Here is a 17,062-nt window from a genome sequence, read left to right on the forward strand (position 1 = left end):
TTGTTACCAGTATTATCAGTTCTTTCTTTTTACACTTGTTTTTAATAGTAAAAACATAAACCATTTATCTTTAGGAACTAATAGGTGTTTCAATGATCGATAATTGGTTTTCCAAAGGAATTTTTTATCTCTGCATGTTGGGCTTGTTGTTCCAGTTCCTATTGTTCCTGCATTATGCGCAAGAAACAAACCTTAGATTTTAAGCTGTAAATTAGAGGGACAAAGAAAGTTGCCTTAATCTTTGGAAAACCATCAAGGAAACCTTTCATTTTGAAAATACTCTGGAGTTGATGCTGTACGTGATGATGGTGCTGAATATAACAGAACCGTGCCCAGCATTAACTACTTGTATCTGACTCAGAGTTAATAGTTTAAAATAATATATTATCATTTCCAATTTTTATTAACAGCATTACATCATCTTAACTTAATAAACATGATGGTCAAAACACAATGCCCTAAGGGGGAAAAAACCCCATACTTCTTACTGGATGTTTAATTTTGTAATAGTCTGGCACAGATCTGGCAAAGACACCATCTGCTCCATGTAAATTACAAGCTAATTGGAAGCAGTAGTCACTTGTCTTTGTCTACTTGTATAAAGTTGGGGTTCATATAAAGTCACCATTTCATGATGCTAAATACTGGTTTTAATGGCTTTTATTGCAGGTAACCTCGTTGGAAGTGGAGCTGATAAACGGCATATGGCAAGCATTCAAGAGTCTGTGGGAGAAACCAGTTCACAGAGTGTAGTAGTAGCAGTAGACAGGTACTAACAAGATAATCTCTTTCTGGGGAAAATGTGAGCTGAAGTTACTGACCATCCTCACTTTATCTGCAGATTCTGATAGGGACTTTTGTTCTTGAAGCCTATTTCTTTTGTGAGAAAGATGCTGATACTTAGATGCTGTCTCTGGACCCAATAAGTATATCTCTTTAGGCATGTAATATTCACAAAAAAAAGACTGTCATTAAATAACAGTATAACTAATGTAGCATATTGTGAGAAGGGGCACTGTATATATGTGTCTTTACGCCTTTTATTTGGAGTAAGTCAGTGAAGACCAGAATTAGGGTGGTGTTACAGTATTTAGCTATTTTTGTTTTACAAATCTGTCTGATAATTGTCTCTAACTTATGTGTGTGTGTTCTGTGTATTTGGGTCGTGTTACGTCGTCGTCCCTCCCTTTTTTTCTTCCTTTGATTTAGCCTGAACAGGACAGGTATCCAAAATGAATAAATGCCCTTATTCTATTAAATCACCCAATTTTCTTTGGTCTTGCGAACTTCAGTATTTCAGTATTTCTTTAGTTGCCGTTCTTCAGCTCTTTATTCATTAGTCACTGCATTCTTGTCCAAATAATTATCTTTGTCATCTGTCCTTCTAAAGTGTAGTCTAAAGAGATGCTTCCATCATAAACTATGTGTTGGAAGGAGACATTTTTATAATTATTGAAACTATTGGGCAAGTCTGTAGAATCATACATTCAGACTTGTGGTATTTATGGTAACATAAATATGTCTATTACCATATCAAAGTCTAAAAGATTTGGGAACATTCTCCACTTATCAGTGTTCTGTATGAACCACGATCGGTGGTCTGAAGTCCTCTCAAGACTCTGAACAACTGAAGGGGAAGAAGGGACAATGGTGCATCCATAGTCTTTCTGCTATCTGTTTTGACAGCCATAACTTACAGTATTCTTGAACGGAGTAAAGATCAAGGAGGTGGCTGGCATCCAGTAAAGTCCTGCAGCAAAGCTTTCTTAATGTCTTCTTATTCTCCCTATGAAATTTAACATACTGTCACCCAAATGAGTGTTCCAGCACTACTTGCCCTAGATAAAAATGTGAGCCTGTGCCCATTTCCTGCAGTGGGGAAGAAGCATAGTAGACTGACTTGCAGCAGGGAAGAACATGCTTAGACTAGGAGAAGGACATGAATTGCTGCCAAGGAGTAAGAATAAAACAGTTGTAGAATTCATGGCATGGAGGATTGTAAAATACCTCCAGGAGACGTGCTGACATTTGACTACAGCACTAAGATGTGATTGACTCTTGTGGATGCGCAGCTAAAACTGCAACTCATTTATTTGTTCCATAGGATATTTACAGGATCAACTAGGCTGGATGGAAATGCCATAGGTATGTATGCTGGCCATGTGGTGGGTTACAGGAACTCTTGCAATGCAACATCCTAAACTTACAGTAGTGTGTTTTAATGTTCAGTTGACTTTGTCCGATGGCTGTGTGCTGTTTCCATGGATGAGCTGGCTTCCCCACACCATCCACGCATGTTCAGCCTGCAGAAGATAGTGGAGATATCCTATTACAACATGAATCGCATTAGGCTACAGTGGTCAAGGATTTGGCACGTGATTGGAGATCACTTCAATAAGGTATTTCTTAAAATCAAGTTACAGAACATACATGAACAGCAGAACTTCTTTAATCAGCTTTTTCCTTTTATGTTCTTAGTGGTGTAGGTTGTGATGTTTTAAAAAAAAAAAATCCATTAAAGGCACCTAAAGGAAACACCTATTTAGAAATCTAAGGTATATAAATAGAAATGGAAATGTTTATGGGAATGATCTTTAATCACTTCATTAGATGACTTTGTATTTGTAATTTTTCTTTATGCCATTGTCTTACCTTTCTGATCAAATGCCAAGTTAGTTTTCCTCTAAAAATATACAGATGATCCTGGAACAACGAAGTTATGTTCCTTAGGAAACTGGCCCATGTTTGGGTGTGGTGTTTTTAACCAAAGATTTTTTTTTTTAGTGTCTAGCTTGCTATTATAGTTCTGTACTTGTTGCATACAAAATCCATGGGTCTGTTTAGTTGGATCAAATGACTGAGAAAGCCCTCTCCAGAAGTAACTCCCTATGTTCTAAATATCTGAAAACTAGAACATCCTAGTGATTTTTAGCAGACTGACATGAAACTTGAATGATGAATTTGTTACTCATGTAATTAATAACGTTAGCTGGTAAGTGTTTGAAAATGTGCTTTTCTTCTAGGTTGGATGTAACCCTAACGAAGATGTTGCCATCTTTGCAGTAGACTCATTAAGGCAGCTGTCAATGAAATTTCTTGAGAAGGGAGAGTTAGCCAACTTCCGCTTCCAGAAAGACTTCCTAAGGCCTTTTGAGCATATTATGAAGAAAAACAGGTGTGATGCACTGCAATTTCTGTTAGCTTGCTTTAGTCCTACTTAAAGATGTTATTTGGTGTGGGTTGGATTGTCATGTAAATGAAGTGGCAGTTACTTTGTGCCAGTGTAAAATTCTGCCACTTGTGAAAGTCTTACTTTCCTTTTTTTTTTTTTTTTTTTAAAAGATCTCCAACTATTCGGGACATGGTAATACGCTGTATTGCTCAGATGGTGAACTCTCAAGCTGGTAATATTCGTTCAGGCTGGAAGAATATCTTTGCAGTCTTTCATCAAGCAGCGTCAGACCATGATGGGAATATTGTAGAGCTGGCCTTTCAAACTACAGCACACATAGTTAGTAAGTAATGCTCGACAGGTGCAAGTACCCAAATTAGCTTAGCTGCTGTGATTCTGGTTTAAAAGGCCCATCTGAATAAGACTTTTGTATTTCCAGGTAAATAAACACAAGATCTTGCAGCCAGACTGTTTAAATTCTGCAGCTAGGTCTTACCCGTTAAGTCTCCTGATTGCTATGGACAGGAGAAACTAGATATAGATATCCTGCTATAGAACTTTGGAAGTTTGGAATAGATTCAGTAAGTTTGTATGTTGCCCCATCTGTTACAATAAGTTGTTCTGGATTAAGGAACACATTTCACAGACTTCCATGCTGATTCAGTATCGTATGGTGGGGATCATAAAGCTTGTGATGCTGATATGTGACTTCTTGTAGAGTTTAGTTCATACAGCCTACCTGCTCTAAAAGTACATTTGAACAACATACTGCTTCCACTTTTGAAGGAAGACAACCAACTCAAATATTCTTGACATGGACCTTCAATATTGATTGTAGCTTTCTTAAACGTCCTGAAACTGCCCTCTTCCTGTTAAATAGCATGGGGAAAAAGACCTATGGACAGAATTAATAAATGCAAATAGTGACAAAACCTTTTTTGCTAACTTGAATTGCACAGATCTTGGGAGTTGTAGTTTTTTCAAAAGCTTGTACGTGTTGGATTTGTTTTGTATTTAGTCTGTCCCTGAAGTCTGAAATCTAACTGCTTTTTCCTCTCTTGCTACAGAATAGGAATAATTACAGGCTTAGATAACTTAGGTAAATTTAGGTAACTTCATTCACAGCAGGGAAACTAACATCAAGCTTTACTCCTATTATTTCTCAAAATATTTTAAGAGCTTTGGGTTGCATATGCTGTGGGAGGAATAAGAAGCCATTAAATAATTACTTATTTTATAATCTAGGATTATCCAACCTAAGAAAATGTGATGCTGACAAATTTGGGTGGTGGGGTGGGATGGGGAAGAATGCAAGACAAGTCAGAGAACCATATTTAATCTAGAAGATATGTTTGTCCATTCGGTAGTGGTATACCATGGCTGACATCTGTAGATCAATGCCAGTTTATCTACACATTTTAATATCAGTAAATTTTAAAAAGTGTATTTGTTTGTTCTTCACAGCAAATATTTTTCAACAGCACTTTCCAGCAGCGATTGACTCATTTCAGGATGCAGTAAAATGTCTTTCTGAGTTTGCCTGTAATGTTGCATTTCCGGACACCAGCATGGAAGCTATTAGACTTATTCGGTATTGTGCAAAATATGTTTCAGAAAGACCACAGGTATTTTCTTTTAATTTTTACCCTTGTGTATTCTTACACTATCTTCTACTGTTAAACTGAGACTAATCTTGTAACTAAGAAAGAGCTTTCAGACTCAAACTTCAGTCTCCCAGCAGCAAGTGTTTGTATTAAAAGCTTATTCAGAATTAGGAGTCATTTGAGTATTATGTAAGCAGTAAACTAGGACTAATTAAAAAATGTTAAGTCTCATCAGTCCAAATTGGGAACAACTGAATGAAATACTCCTTTTTTTTTTATATTGTTAGGATGACCTGGAAAACAATACTACTTGTTCTATCACCCTAATTATATCTAGTTAAATTGGTTACAAACATGCATATTTTTCTACATCAGTCTATTGTGTGAATACTTAATATAATAATCACTTTGCTGAAAAGAGCCTGGAGTTAGATTGCAGTTGCATGTTAGCATTGCAAGATGTGCATGCTGTATCTAATATGCCAGAAAAGTGTAGAACTGGTTTATGCCAAACTTATATTTCCTTATTACCTATATTTATATAACTGTTGCCTGTCACTGTTAAACTTGCATCCTAAAGTCCAAACCTCTGCAACTTGTAAAGCCTTTAGCAGGACTTAAGTAAAATGAATTTAAGTATTTATTTTCCATATTTTTCTCTCAGTATTTTCACAAATAGATGTCTCAGACTTACATTTTACAGGATTTGAGTGTTGCGGTAAAAACTAAGCTAACTTTTCAAGTCTGTCTGTGCCACTAGTAGTATCTAAATCTGTCAATTAAATATTTTTGAGACTTTTTTTTTAATCTTCTTTTTTTTTCGGGCCTATCTCCAAGGTATTAAGAGAATACACGAGTGATGATATGAATGTTGCTCCTGGGGACAGAGTGTGGGTCAGAGGATGGTTTCCCATTTTATTTGAACTTTCTTGTATCATCAATCGTTGCAAATTAGATGTTCGAACAAGGTAATAAAGCTTTTCTTTTTTTTATCAGTTAGTGAAGAGATCACAGGTATGCATTTTAACATCTTTTTCTTTGTTTGTTTGGGTTTATTTATAGAGGCTTAACAGTGATGTTTGAAATAATGAAGAGTTATGGCCATACCTTTGAAAAGCACTGGTGGCAAGATCTGTTCAGAATTGTGTTTCGGATTTTTGATAATATGAAACTCCCTGAACAACAAACAGAGGTAAAAACAAAAAAAAGCAAGCAAATGTTAGAGTTGTTTTTTAAGAACTCAAACAATCAAGGTAGCAGTTCATATTGTTTGTCTTGTCAGTATGTTTCTGCCCCATACTGCCCCAAACGTAATGATATGTTGTTGTATTCTGCTGTATTCTGTGGCATGTATGAAACTTGTCAGAGTATCCAGTGACCTGTCTGAATGTTTTCAAGGACAATATTCACACTTTGTTGTGAAAATGTATAGTTTTCTGGACAGTATTCATGTGGCCAACTAAGTGCTTCTGACAAGACATCTGCGGTAGTGAGGCTCTTTAGTTTTATCTAAATTCTACTCCTCTCCTCAGAGGCCGTGTCCTTTGTTGAATAGCCATGCATAAGCCAAGTGCTATCATCATAGAGAAACCCACATAAAAACAAAGACTCTTCATTTTTTTTCTCATAGAAATCTGAATGGATGACCACTACATGCAACCATGCACTTTATGCAATCTGTGATGTATTTACACAATTTTATGAAGCTTTAAATGAGATCCTTCTTCCTGACATACTTGCACAGTTACACTGGTGTGTAAAGCAAGGTAGCTTATTTACTTGTATCTTTTGATTAATGTATTTTTTTTAGATGCTCATTACTTAAGAAGGAGAAAGTTAACTGAATTTTGGAAGAATAAAAACTACCATTAGGACAATATGCTATGTAATAGATGAATGCAGTATCTTAAATATTCGAGCATCATTCTATTTAATCAGTTAGTTAATGTGTTTATAATGTGTTTATGGTGCTATTGTGACAGAGCAAAAGCTTTTAAAGAGTTGTGTTAACCTTCTGCCAACAACCTTTCTCCATTTAGCTGCATGGATAAAATACCTCATTTATTCACACACACGTGCATTCTGATCCCACCCCCACCCACCCCCCAGTACTTTTTAATATATGATTTTCTGAAGAATGTGTTTTCTTTTGGGTTCCAACTCTTATGCCTGAAATCCTGTATATTGCTAGCATGGAATGTGGGGGGACTACCTTGCAGGAAATCATAAGCTTGTAATTGGTGCTTTTCCTTCCTTTGTCTTGCTGTATGCTTCCTTTTTGCTTCTCTCCTGTCTTTATTCTTCTCTGTTTGGATTTCAATCTCATTAAGTCTATTTTTAAATACTATTTTTATTCAGTAGGTTCCTAAGCTTGATATTATTGTAGTATACTCTATAAGTAGGCTTTGAGCTAAGATACCATGCATTTCACAATATTGGTAAAAATGTTTAATGGAGCAGTAATAGAGAATGCTTAATTTTTCATTGATATTGTAGAAGTTGATAAATATGGAACATTTCTTTCACAGATAATGAGCAGTTGGCTCGATCGGGTACAAACTGCCTAGAAAACCTGGTAATACTAAACGGGCAGAAATTCAGCCCTGAAGTCTGGGGCCAGACATGCAATTGTATGCTAGAAATCTTCAAAACTACTATTCCTCATGTGTAAGTTCACAAATTTAATTCTCATACTAATACCCGATTCCAGAGCACCGATATTTACTTTTTTTTTTTTTTTTTTTTTTTTTTTTACTTTATGAAGCTTGCTGACATGGAGGCCTGCGGGAATGGAGGAAGATTCAGCTGAAAAACACTTGGTAAGAGTTAATTCAGTGCAGCAAACTAACTTGAAGAGTTGTGTGTTACATTAGCTTTCAAAATATTTTACTGTAGTAAGTTACACTTGACAACAAATACTGGAATTGTCAGTAGCTTGTGTTTGATGTCATTGTAAAATAAGATATAAAGAATGGATGCAGGAAGCCTTTGAGTCTAAGATTAATGAAGTCATCTGAAAACTGATAGCTGGTTCATAGTTAGTGTTTTGGATTGCTAGAGTTGTTCTGCATTCTCTTCTAGGATTTAGACCTAGATCACCAGTCTTTAAGCAGCATGGATAAAAATGCTTCAGAAAGAGGACAAAGCCAATTTTCAAATCCAACAGATGAGAGCTGGAAAGGTGGTCCTTATACAAGTAAGGAAAACATGCAAGTTTATTAAATAAACTTTTATAGCCTCCCTTAGTCCACTGCTATAATCCTGTAGAGAAAGTTTTTGGGCACTTACGCTTGGGGTACATCTTACAACTTGTGTTTATGCCTTGCAGAGAAATTTTGTCTTTATAAGATAATTCACAGCATCACTAAATATCAAAATGCTAATGGTAATTTAGTGTTTTTGCTAGCTTGTTGTACATGAATTGTTATAAGTTGCTTCTGAAGCTTGTTACTCCATTTCATTAGACCAGAAACTATTTGCTGGCCTCCTTATAAAGTGTGTGGTACAGCTGGAATTGATACAGACCATTGATAATATAGTGTTCTATCCGGCAACAAGCAAGAAGGAAGATGCCGAGCACATGGCTGCAGCTCAGGTACCATCAGACTTATTTATAACCTTGTTGAGGCAGTAAAATACGAAGACTATCGAATGCTTTGAAGTTTGTTTACAAAATAGAGTATATAGCCTCTTCCTTTTTCCAACTCTCAGCACTACACTGAATGTGTCATTACTCTTAAGCTGTGGTTTGCTGGGGTTTTTTTTGACTGCCTCCAGTGTTTCCTGTCAGTCTGCCTGTGGGATTATTATAATTCTATTACCATTATTTTTATTATCAATATAATATATTATGATTGTTTTTATAATGAATACATACTCATCAAGAATGTTTTTTTCTTTGTTTGTTTTGGAGGGAGCATTCTTTTCTGTTGTTTAGCATCAGTGTCTTCATTTAGCCACAGTTGAGGCTTTGCTCAGCTTCTAGGTGTTTACCCAGGAGGAGACGCAGGGTTAACGGTCAAGATTTAACTCATTACCTGCCTCAGGATGGTCCTTGTCCCTGAAAATCCTGATTTTAAGGAATAGTGCAAGGTAGCTCTTGCTTAGCTATGTTAATAAAGCCCTAGGCTAGAAGTTTGGGCTAGCGCATTCAGGTAGTGTTTTGGGGATAGTATAGTTAAATTCCTAATGAAATTAGCTAAAAAATATTGACCAGTTTTAATGAAACTTGATATTAGCCAAAGATGGTGAATTTCTACACTATGCAACATTTAACCTTGCACTATTTTTGTGGTTCATTTTGATGTTTTTCAGAATTCAGCAGACCTACTCAGTCAGTTCCTAGGGGAGAGGAAATGTTCTATATTGTATTGCTATGACTTTTATGCCTTGATAAGGAAGGTTCTTCCCTTGTCGTTCTTGATTTTTTTTTTCCCCCTCTTATCAATAACTAGGATAGATCATAACTTCTCTCTTTTAAAATATCCTCCTGAAAAGAGTACAACTCTGATATTTGACAAGACCATTCTGCTGTGTTGTATTGCACTAATATTTCACTTGTACCTAAAAATGGAATCTGGAGTTAGTGGTATATGGTCTGTGAAGTATCAAAGTCACTTAAGCTTATATAAAAAGAATATGTTATTGACACTCTGCTCCCTCTCCCTCCTCCTTTAGCGAGATGCATTGGATGCAGATATCCACATTGACACAGAAGACCAAGGAATGTATAAATATATGTCTTCACATCACCTCTTTAAGTTACTAGATTGTCTGCAAGAGTCTCATTCATTTTCAAAAGCCTTTAATTCAAATTATGAACAACGAACTGTGTTATGGAGAGCAGGTGAGGCTTTTATTAGTTTGATAAAAATACTGAGCTCCACTTATAGCTTTTAGCTATTGAGATACAAAAGTATACCATTGCAATAATCTCTACAGTTAATCTGACAGTGTTGTGTGCTTTTATTACTTGTCTCCTTCCTGATGACTTGAATAATTCTGTTTGCTAAATTATCTGCTTTTTTGATTAAAGTAGAGCTACACAGTTGGTACTACTGTAGTTAAATAGCTTTATAAATAGATTAGGTCTCAGTCAAATTCAAGGAGGAGGAAATACTATCTGGACAAGAAATCATTACTGTTCACTAGTGGAGATGGTGTTGATAAACTTTACGTCTTGGCTAGTAACTACAAATGTGAATGTTCCCTCTCTCCCTATGTGTAACTGATTTCTAGGGTTCAAGGGTAAATCAAAACCCAATCTCTTAAAACAAGAGACCAGCAGCTTGGCTTGTTGCTTGAGAATACTCTTTCGAATGTATGTGGATGAAAACCGCCGAGACTCCTGGGATGCTATACAACAACGACTGCTTAGGTAAGAGTATCAGCTTGTTCTGTGCGTTCTGTTTTCAGCCAGTATGGTGTGTCCCTGGATACAAATGTTCTGTTTTAACTTGCTGAGCAGAGCGAGCAAAGTATAAGAAGATATAGAGATATATATAGAGAGAGATACACATATATGACCAGTCTTTATTAAAAGGTAATTTAGCAATAAGGAAGCAATCTACAATAAGGAAACTTTCTTGCCTGACATAAGCTTTTCTTTACAAAAGTGGTGGTGTATGAATACTTTTCACATTTGAGTACATAATGACATTCAGAGGCATAATAGGATATAGTAATCTAAACAGAGTGCAGTATAAGCTGCTGTATACCTGGAACTTAGGTAAATGTAGAAAATGATGCTAAAATAATATAAAAAGGTACTGGGGTCCCCTGTATTTGAAAAGTGAGTTGTTAGTACATAAAAGTTCAGAGTACTAAGCTCTAATCAAATGTGAAGAACTCTTAAACTTGCTGTTGGCACTAATGCAGTGGATTTTGGTAGCATTCTGATTTATCAGCATCTATGGACATATTAATCTTTTTAGTGTGTAAAAGGGGAGGTTCCATTCCTTCTTTAAAATAGCGCCCAAAAAAAGCCATAGTAAGTGGTACAGTTTGTACCTTGTGTTGACAGTCTACAGCAAGTACCAAAAATTTATTAATACAATAGTAATCCCTCTTTAATCTGTGATGCTGAGCTCTGCAGATCTTCATTAAAGCAGTCTAGATTTGGACAGAGAACTCTTTCATGTTGCTGTTGCCAAAGCTGTCCCAATGTAAGGATCAGGAAATAATGTTTGCAGGTTGAAGGTGACAACACTTTAATTACAGAATGTTTATGAGGAAGATCAGACTCTTCCAGCTTTGACTCCATGGTTCTTTGTTGACAACATGAAAACTATTTCAGTTCAGTTATCTGTAACAACTGCTGTAACAGAAAAATCGAGACCAGTTTGTGTAATTAATGTCATTGCATGTGATTGAAAACTTTCCCATGGAAATGCATCTTACTTCAAAACAAAATACACTATGAGAGGATGAACGGTGCACATTATGAAAACATTTTGTGGGTTTTCTTTATGGTTTGTCTGAACTGTGTTATCTCTTTAGTGTATGCAGTGAAGCCCTGGCATATTTTATTACCGTGAACTCAGAAAGCCACAGAGAAGCTTGGACCAATCTCCTGCTGTTGCTTTTAACAAAAACACTAAAAATCAGTGATGAAAAGGTAAAAATAGGCTGGAAGTCATGTCTGTTTGCATTCAGGTGTTTTTTTTTCATTTCTGCTTCTGTTGAATTCAGTCTTTATTATCATCCATATTGCAAGGTGGCTCGCTTATTCACATAGCGTGTACTCTCCTTGAAGTACAGTAATCATTACATCTCCATTTTTTGCAAGCAAAATTGTAAAATATCGGACTGCATCCATGAAATCCACAGTTCTATAGAAATACTGATAGAATTACTGCAGAGCTTTCATATAAAAGTACAATGAGTGTGGAATAAAGGATGGGCTTGTGCTGTATTACAGCTGCACCAGAATGGTAAAGGTAAACTTCACCACTGTAAAACTGGAATTCTGGTTCCTTGACAGTGATGGCAAAAACTAATTCTCAGGATCTCTGCCCTTTAGAGGAAAAGGTGAATGCAAATATTCACTACACTAGAACATGCAGAGAAACTTTCAGAAGTTGCTTACTTTTTTTAAGTTTTCTAATACTGTTGAGCTTCATCTTGTTTTAAAGTGTATTTTTGCTGGGGTTTTTTTTCTGTATTGCAAAGTGTGTAATTTCACTTCACTCTTGTGTAGTTTGGGATGTTTTATTGCAATTTACCAATATTTTAAGAAATTGGTAGTAGTGCTGTCTTGGCTTCTCCATGTAGCAGCAATTCAGTGATGTCCCTGTGATTATGGTGTGTTCAGAGAGTAGTCTTAACTCTTTGTAGCTAAAAAGGTGACTTGGCCATTCCTTAGTACACAATCCCAATATCTTTTTTATAATAAAGTTCTGTGGTGAAAGTGTTCCATCAACTTTCCCTGTAACTAATACTGAGCATTATTAGGAAAGGAATAGAGGACAAAACATATTTCTTGTGTAAATTCATGATAGATTTGCATCTTGAATAGTTTGCAGTTCTGATCCCTTATATCAAAAGGGGTGTAATGGAGCTGGAAAAGGGTTGAGAGAGTGTAACAGGAATAAGGGATATAGACTGGCTCCCATACATGGAACTGTATGTAGGTTAGACTTTTACTCAGTTATCTTTTATCTGGAAAATAAATAAAAATGAGAGGCCCATAAAGTCATTATTAGCATGAAAATAGGGAAAGGACTGATAATTCTTACACTGGAAGAGGCAGCGAATGAGAGTTTTGGACATGGCAAGTCACTGGAGGGGAAAAAAAACCAAACAGACACATAATGGAGATAGCCTTCCACAGCTGAACCAGTGCATGAAGAACTTTGTTATGTATTGTGGATGATATTTTAAAGAGGCTGGAGAAGCAACTGGACAAATTCACATCAGAGGGGGGTGTTTCTACAATTGGTCCCTGATACCACCTCTAGCCTGAGAAATCCCTGAGCCACAAAATAGTCTGACTCTGTTTTAGGGAAGTAATGCCAAATGTATGCTCTGTGTATAGTTTCCTGTAGGCATCTGCTAAGGCTGCTGCAGAAAACAGACACTGGGCTTGATGGCCCTTTGGCCATCCAGGGGGGCCTTTGATTGGGTGAGACCTTGTGTTTTAACAAGTTGGTGTACCCATGAATGTAGAAAAACTCTGTGCTTTCCTATAGTTAATAGAGAATGACGTTCTCTTTTCATATCTTCTTTGATAGTTTAGGGCACATGCTTCAACATATTACCCATACTTGTGTGAAATCATGCAATTTGACCTGATTCCTGAGCTTCGAGCTGTGCTACGGAAGTTCTTCCTGCGTATAGGTGTTGTGTTCAAAATCTGCATAACAGAGGAGCAGATACGGACAACTGGGATGAACTTACCTTCATGGTAGCCCTAAGTAGGGCTGGTTACTTCGGCTTGTACATAAAGCTATGTTCCAGAGATGGACTAAAGTGGATAGGGAAAAAATGGGACCCTGGTGTACCAACACAGCAGCAAGTTACTCTTACCACAATGGCATTTGGGGAGGAGAAAAAAATCCTGTTCCGTCCATCCTACAAAACTATCAGCAGTTTTATTTAAATTATTGCTTACAGAGTTAATACAATAGATGTAAAGTCTCTTTGTTTCAATGCTAGTCATCCTTATGATCAAGTCTGTCTCTTCTAGTCTTTGATCAATTGTTCAGTCTTGCATCCCAGCTAAATCTGATAAATCAGCTGGATTCCTCAATAGAAATTATGCCCCTTGGAAATAATGAATATAGTTGTATAGCCTTGTGATGTTAGCACATGTGTTCATAATAAACTATACTGCAGTGGCTAATGACCACCTAAGATCATTCTGGGTTTTTCTTTGTGTGTACATGACTAGACCAGGCAGTGTGTTATGGTTTTTGAAGTGGACAGCCTCTAGGGTATTTGGGGAAACGGTTTTCCTCCTGTTTAGCAAGTCATTTTTAAAACTTTTTTTTTTAAAATATCAGTGCTTCATCACCTGAGACTTATTTTTGCTTTTATGGAGGGCTTTACATCAGGAGCACACAATAGCATCTACTCTGTTTAGCTTGTTAGTCTTGAGTTAAAGGCATTTAAAAAAAAAAAAACTTAAACTTTCCATTTAACTTTCATACATTGCCAGATCATGGACAGAGCATATACAGTAATATTAAAAACAAGGTTCAGAACAAATAAAACCACCTTTTTTACCCTTGTCTATAATGTATTTAGTAGTAATTGTGTCTGTTTAGCAAGAAGTCCTATCCTTAACACATACCAGGTTCTGTCTCTTTACTGCAGATCTGCAACTTCTGATTTGTCTTTTTGCGCAAATGGTTTTTGTTCTCAACTATTAGTTCCTATTGTGATCTAAAAGAAAATTGAATTCCCACAAAACTGCTCTAGCAAAATTAAACTTAATTCATGTACTATAAAAGTTACCAATGCATTTCTATGCTTTGAAGGTATCTGTGAAGCAAATGTGACTTAACACTACAGCTTTGCTTGCCCTAGAGAGTTTTCTTTCTTTGTTTGAAATGCATCAGTTTTCTGTGACAACTGTTTCCATGATAGAATACCAGTTTACAGTTGAAGTCCTGCAGGGCTGAGGTCTGTCCTTTTGAACTAATTTTAATTTCAAGTTTTAAGACTTCTCTAAACTGGAAGAGTATGGCAGGATATGAGGAGAGGTTCCACTTTCTAAAACAATGTAAACAAAGGTATTATATTACCTGCTGTGCTATGCATATTAGCCAAACCTAAAATATAACAGTATTTTAAAAAAAATAACAAAACAAACCAACCTACTTGAATGGTATTAGGTGTTTAACCTGTTATTTTGCTTTTTAAGTTGAGTTTCCTGGGAGGGTGGCCATAGTTGAGGTTGTCTTGGGATATTCCACTTTCAGAGCTGTTGGGATTTTTTTTTTTTTTCTTTCTTGTGAGCTATTTCCAAAGGGTTCATATGGTGCTCTTCAGTAAATCAGCTTCTAGATAAGCATTGTTTGGGAATGGTTTAGCAGTCAATAGTAGTGATAAGGCTTTCACATTTTTATTTTTACTTTTTATTTTTAACCAAAGAAAAATACAGGGTGGCTGTCGCTCTTTAACTTTTAAATGCCCATTAGATTAAATCTATACAGTAATATTTAGTAGAAGGGAATATATGGCTATATTTTACAATAGGAAAAGAATGAAAAATAAGCGATGCTGATATTTAACTTGCTGCATTTGAAATGTCCTTTTATGTTGCATTTAGTGTAGTTGCTCATTCCCTGGTAATGTCACTTCATTGATTACAGTAAAAATGAAGTATTTATTTTAATTCTATTTAAATCTGTAAGAATAGGCTATTCCTTTTCTTCTGGTCCTACATAGTCCTAAAGAAAATATTTGAAACTTTATTTTTCAGATTTTGAATGTGTCACTGCCACATTGAATGTATACTTTTATCTCCTATCGAAACACAAACTCTTTAAAGTTGCATGCTTTTTCAGTATTTTACAGTTTTGAAAGCCTTACAACTCATGTCTTGAAACAAGTCTCTTAATTTTCAGATCTTAAATTACTTTACAGTTGCATTGTGGGCTTTCTTTACTGTAATCTGCAACATCTGTACTATCTCTGCATATAGAACAAGGGCCTTTAATCAATTATTTCCTTCAGCCTTAGGTCTGAGACTGTTCTTTTACTTAAGTAAAGCTTTTATTGTATTTATACCATTTATAAACTGCTGAAATTAGGTATGTGACATCAAAACATCCTAGACTCCATAGTGTGTGAAGGAGAAGGGGGACTGGAATGCAATTGGATTATAACAGCCTTATTCCTGTCAATTTTCTGAAATTGATTGTACATGTTAAAGCAATAAGAATGGTATGTTAAGTGTAATACCTGAAATGTTTGTATTTGCATCAGCTGTTTGGTTTCCCTTATATAGTCAGAAAGATCGTAACCCATAGACATCTTAATGAAGCTAAAAACGCTGAGCCAAAACTCCTGCAGTAGTCACTGCTGGTTCCGATCCTGTCCTGACTCTGCTGACACAGACTTTATCTGCCTGTGGTGGTTTTATTGGCTTTAGTGGAACTATGAATGAGAACAAGGTTCTGTGCCAGCATATCCTGGTAGAGATCGAGACATCTGTGCAATACATGGAGTAATAAAAAGTAACTTTTTAGACTTTTAAAGTAGTGTTATGCAACAAATTAAACTGATTTACCTATAATGGTATAAATATGGAGACTGCATGATATTTGTTATTACTTATTTTGGAACCCTCTAGGAAATAGGTAGGCAAGGGGAGGATGCTTATGAAGAAACCCCTAAAAACCTCCCTTTCATGTTGATTCTTGTGTGTCTTACAGTACAAGAAAATGTTATTTTTACAGTGTTTTGTTATCCATGTATCATATCTCGCTTTCCAAATTGTAAATGGAACAATCTAAAACTACATCCACTAATACAAGCAAGCACACACACACACCCCCACACCCACCCCAAATTTTAGCTCAGTCTTAATAGTAAGAATGAGAAAGATTAAAAGTATTTAACTTTCAGTCTGGAGTAGAACTAAGCTTATTTTTGTCAGAAGTGCAGCTCCCTTTAATATGTAAATTGAGTTTGTTCAGCACCTTTAATGTTGTGTAAAATGTATGTTTTCACATATTTAAAATGCTTAAGTTTTTTTTGAAGATCTCCATATTAAGTGCATTTAATATCAGTAATTTAAAGAAGAGCAGTCCTTGCCCAGTGGATGTATACATTTTTGAGAGAATACCAAAATTATATAATATGAAAAACTATGTAAAGTTTTCTACATGAAAATACTATGTATAATACTGTTATAATATTCCATGCTTTAATCAAGTGGTAAATCAATAAAGTTTTAAGAAGTGTTGCTTGTTTCTTCACGTAGTTTATTAGAAGGCTTGCGCACCTACAGCCTGCTCTATGCAACGTGAGAACTGGCCACTGCTGCTAACCGTGGCGCTCCCGCTTCCAGGGCCTGGGGGGGGCCGTTGTTCTGGTTTTTAAACGCACCCTACGTGCCTTCTAACTCCTTCCGCCTCCTCTTTTCCCCTTTTTCAACGACTAAAAGGACTCCAGCCCTTCAGCCGCTCCCGCTTTCTGCCCTCCTGCCGCCCACGCCCGCCCCCAGCCCCATCCCGCCGGGCGCTAGGCCGCCTCCTCGTACCCCCGGCCCGGCTTCCGCTCGCCGCGTCCCTCAGGAGCCGCTCGCCCTCCCCCGGGCCGCCGGGGCCGCAGCGCC

General features: G+C 36.5%; 1 protein-coding gene across 3 annotated transcripts in view; it reads left to right on the top strand.

Annotated features, from left to right (window-relative positions):
- ARFGEF2 (ARF guanine nucleotide exchange factor 2) overlaps nucleotides 1–16,682 on the top strand; it is a 40,345-nt gene extending 23,663 nt beyond the window's left edge. For all 3 annotated transcript variants that reach the window (XM_075517530.1, XM_075517531.1, XM_075517532.1), the window contains 17 exons: nucleotides 670–769; nucleotides 2,105–2,145; nucleotides 2,230–2,399; nucleotides 3,024–3,175; nucleotides 3,343–3,515; nucleotides 4,637–4,797; nucleotides 5,614–5,744; nucleotides 5,839–5,968; nucleotides 6,407–6,542; nucleotides 7,305–7,443; nucleotides 7,541–7,595; nucleotides 7,858–7,972; nucleotides 8,241–8,371; nucleotides 9,454–9,622; nucleotides 10,015–10,153; nucleotides 11,275–11,392; nucleotides 13,008–16,682. In XM_075517530.1, the coding sequence (XP_075373645.1) occupies nucleotides 670–769; nucleotides 2,105–2,145; nucleotides 2,230–2,399; nucleotides 3,024–3,175; nucleotides 3,343–3,515; nucleotides 4,637–4,797; nucleotides 5,614–5,744; nucleotides 5,839–5,968; nucleotides 6,407–6,542; nucleotides 7,305–7,443; nucleotides 7,541–7,595; nucleotides 7,858–7,972; nucleotides 8,241–8,371; nucleotides 9,454–9,622; nucleotides 10,015–10,153; nucleotides 11,275–11,392; nucleotides 13,008–13,184 (2,237 nt within the window). In that variant the 3' untranslated portion in view covers nucleotides 13,185–16,682. The remainder of the gene's footprint in view (nucleotides 1–669; nucleotides 770–2,104; nucleotides 2,146–2,229; nucleotides 2,400–3,023; nucleotides 3,176–3,342; nucleotides 3,516–4,636; nucleotides 4,798–5,613; nucleotides 5,745–5,838; nucleotides 5,969–6,406; nucleotides 6,543–7,304; nucleotides 7,444–7,540; nucleotides 7,596–7,857; nucleotides 7,973–8,240; nucleotides 8,372–9,453; nucleotides 9,623–10,014; nucleotides 10,154–11,274; nucleotides 11,393–13,007) is intronic.
- Nucleotides 16,683–17,062: the final 380 nt, after the last annotated feature.

The sequence above is a fragment of the Mycteria americana genome, chromosome 14 (genome assembly GCF_035582795.1).
Source record: "Mycteria americana isolate JAX WOST 10 ecotype Jacksonville Zoo and Gardens chromosome 14, USCA_MyAme_1.0, whole genome shotgun sequence".
NCBI lineage: Eukaryota > Metazoa > Chordata > Aves > Ciconiiformes > Ciconiidae > Mycteria > Mycteria americana.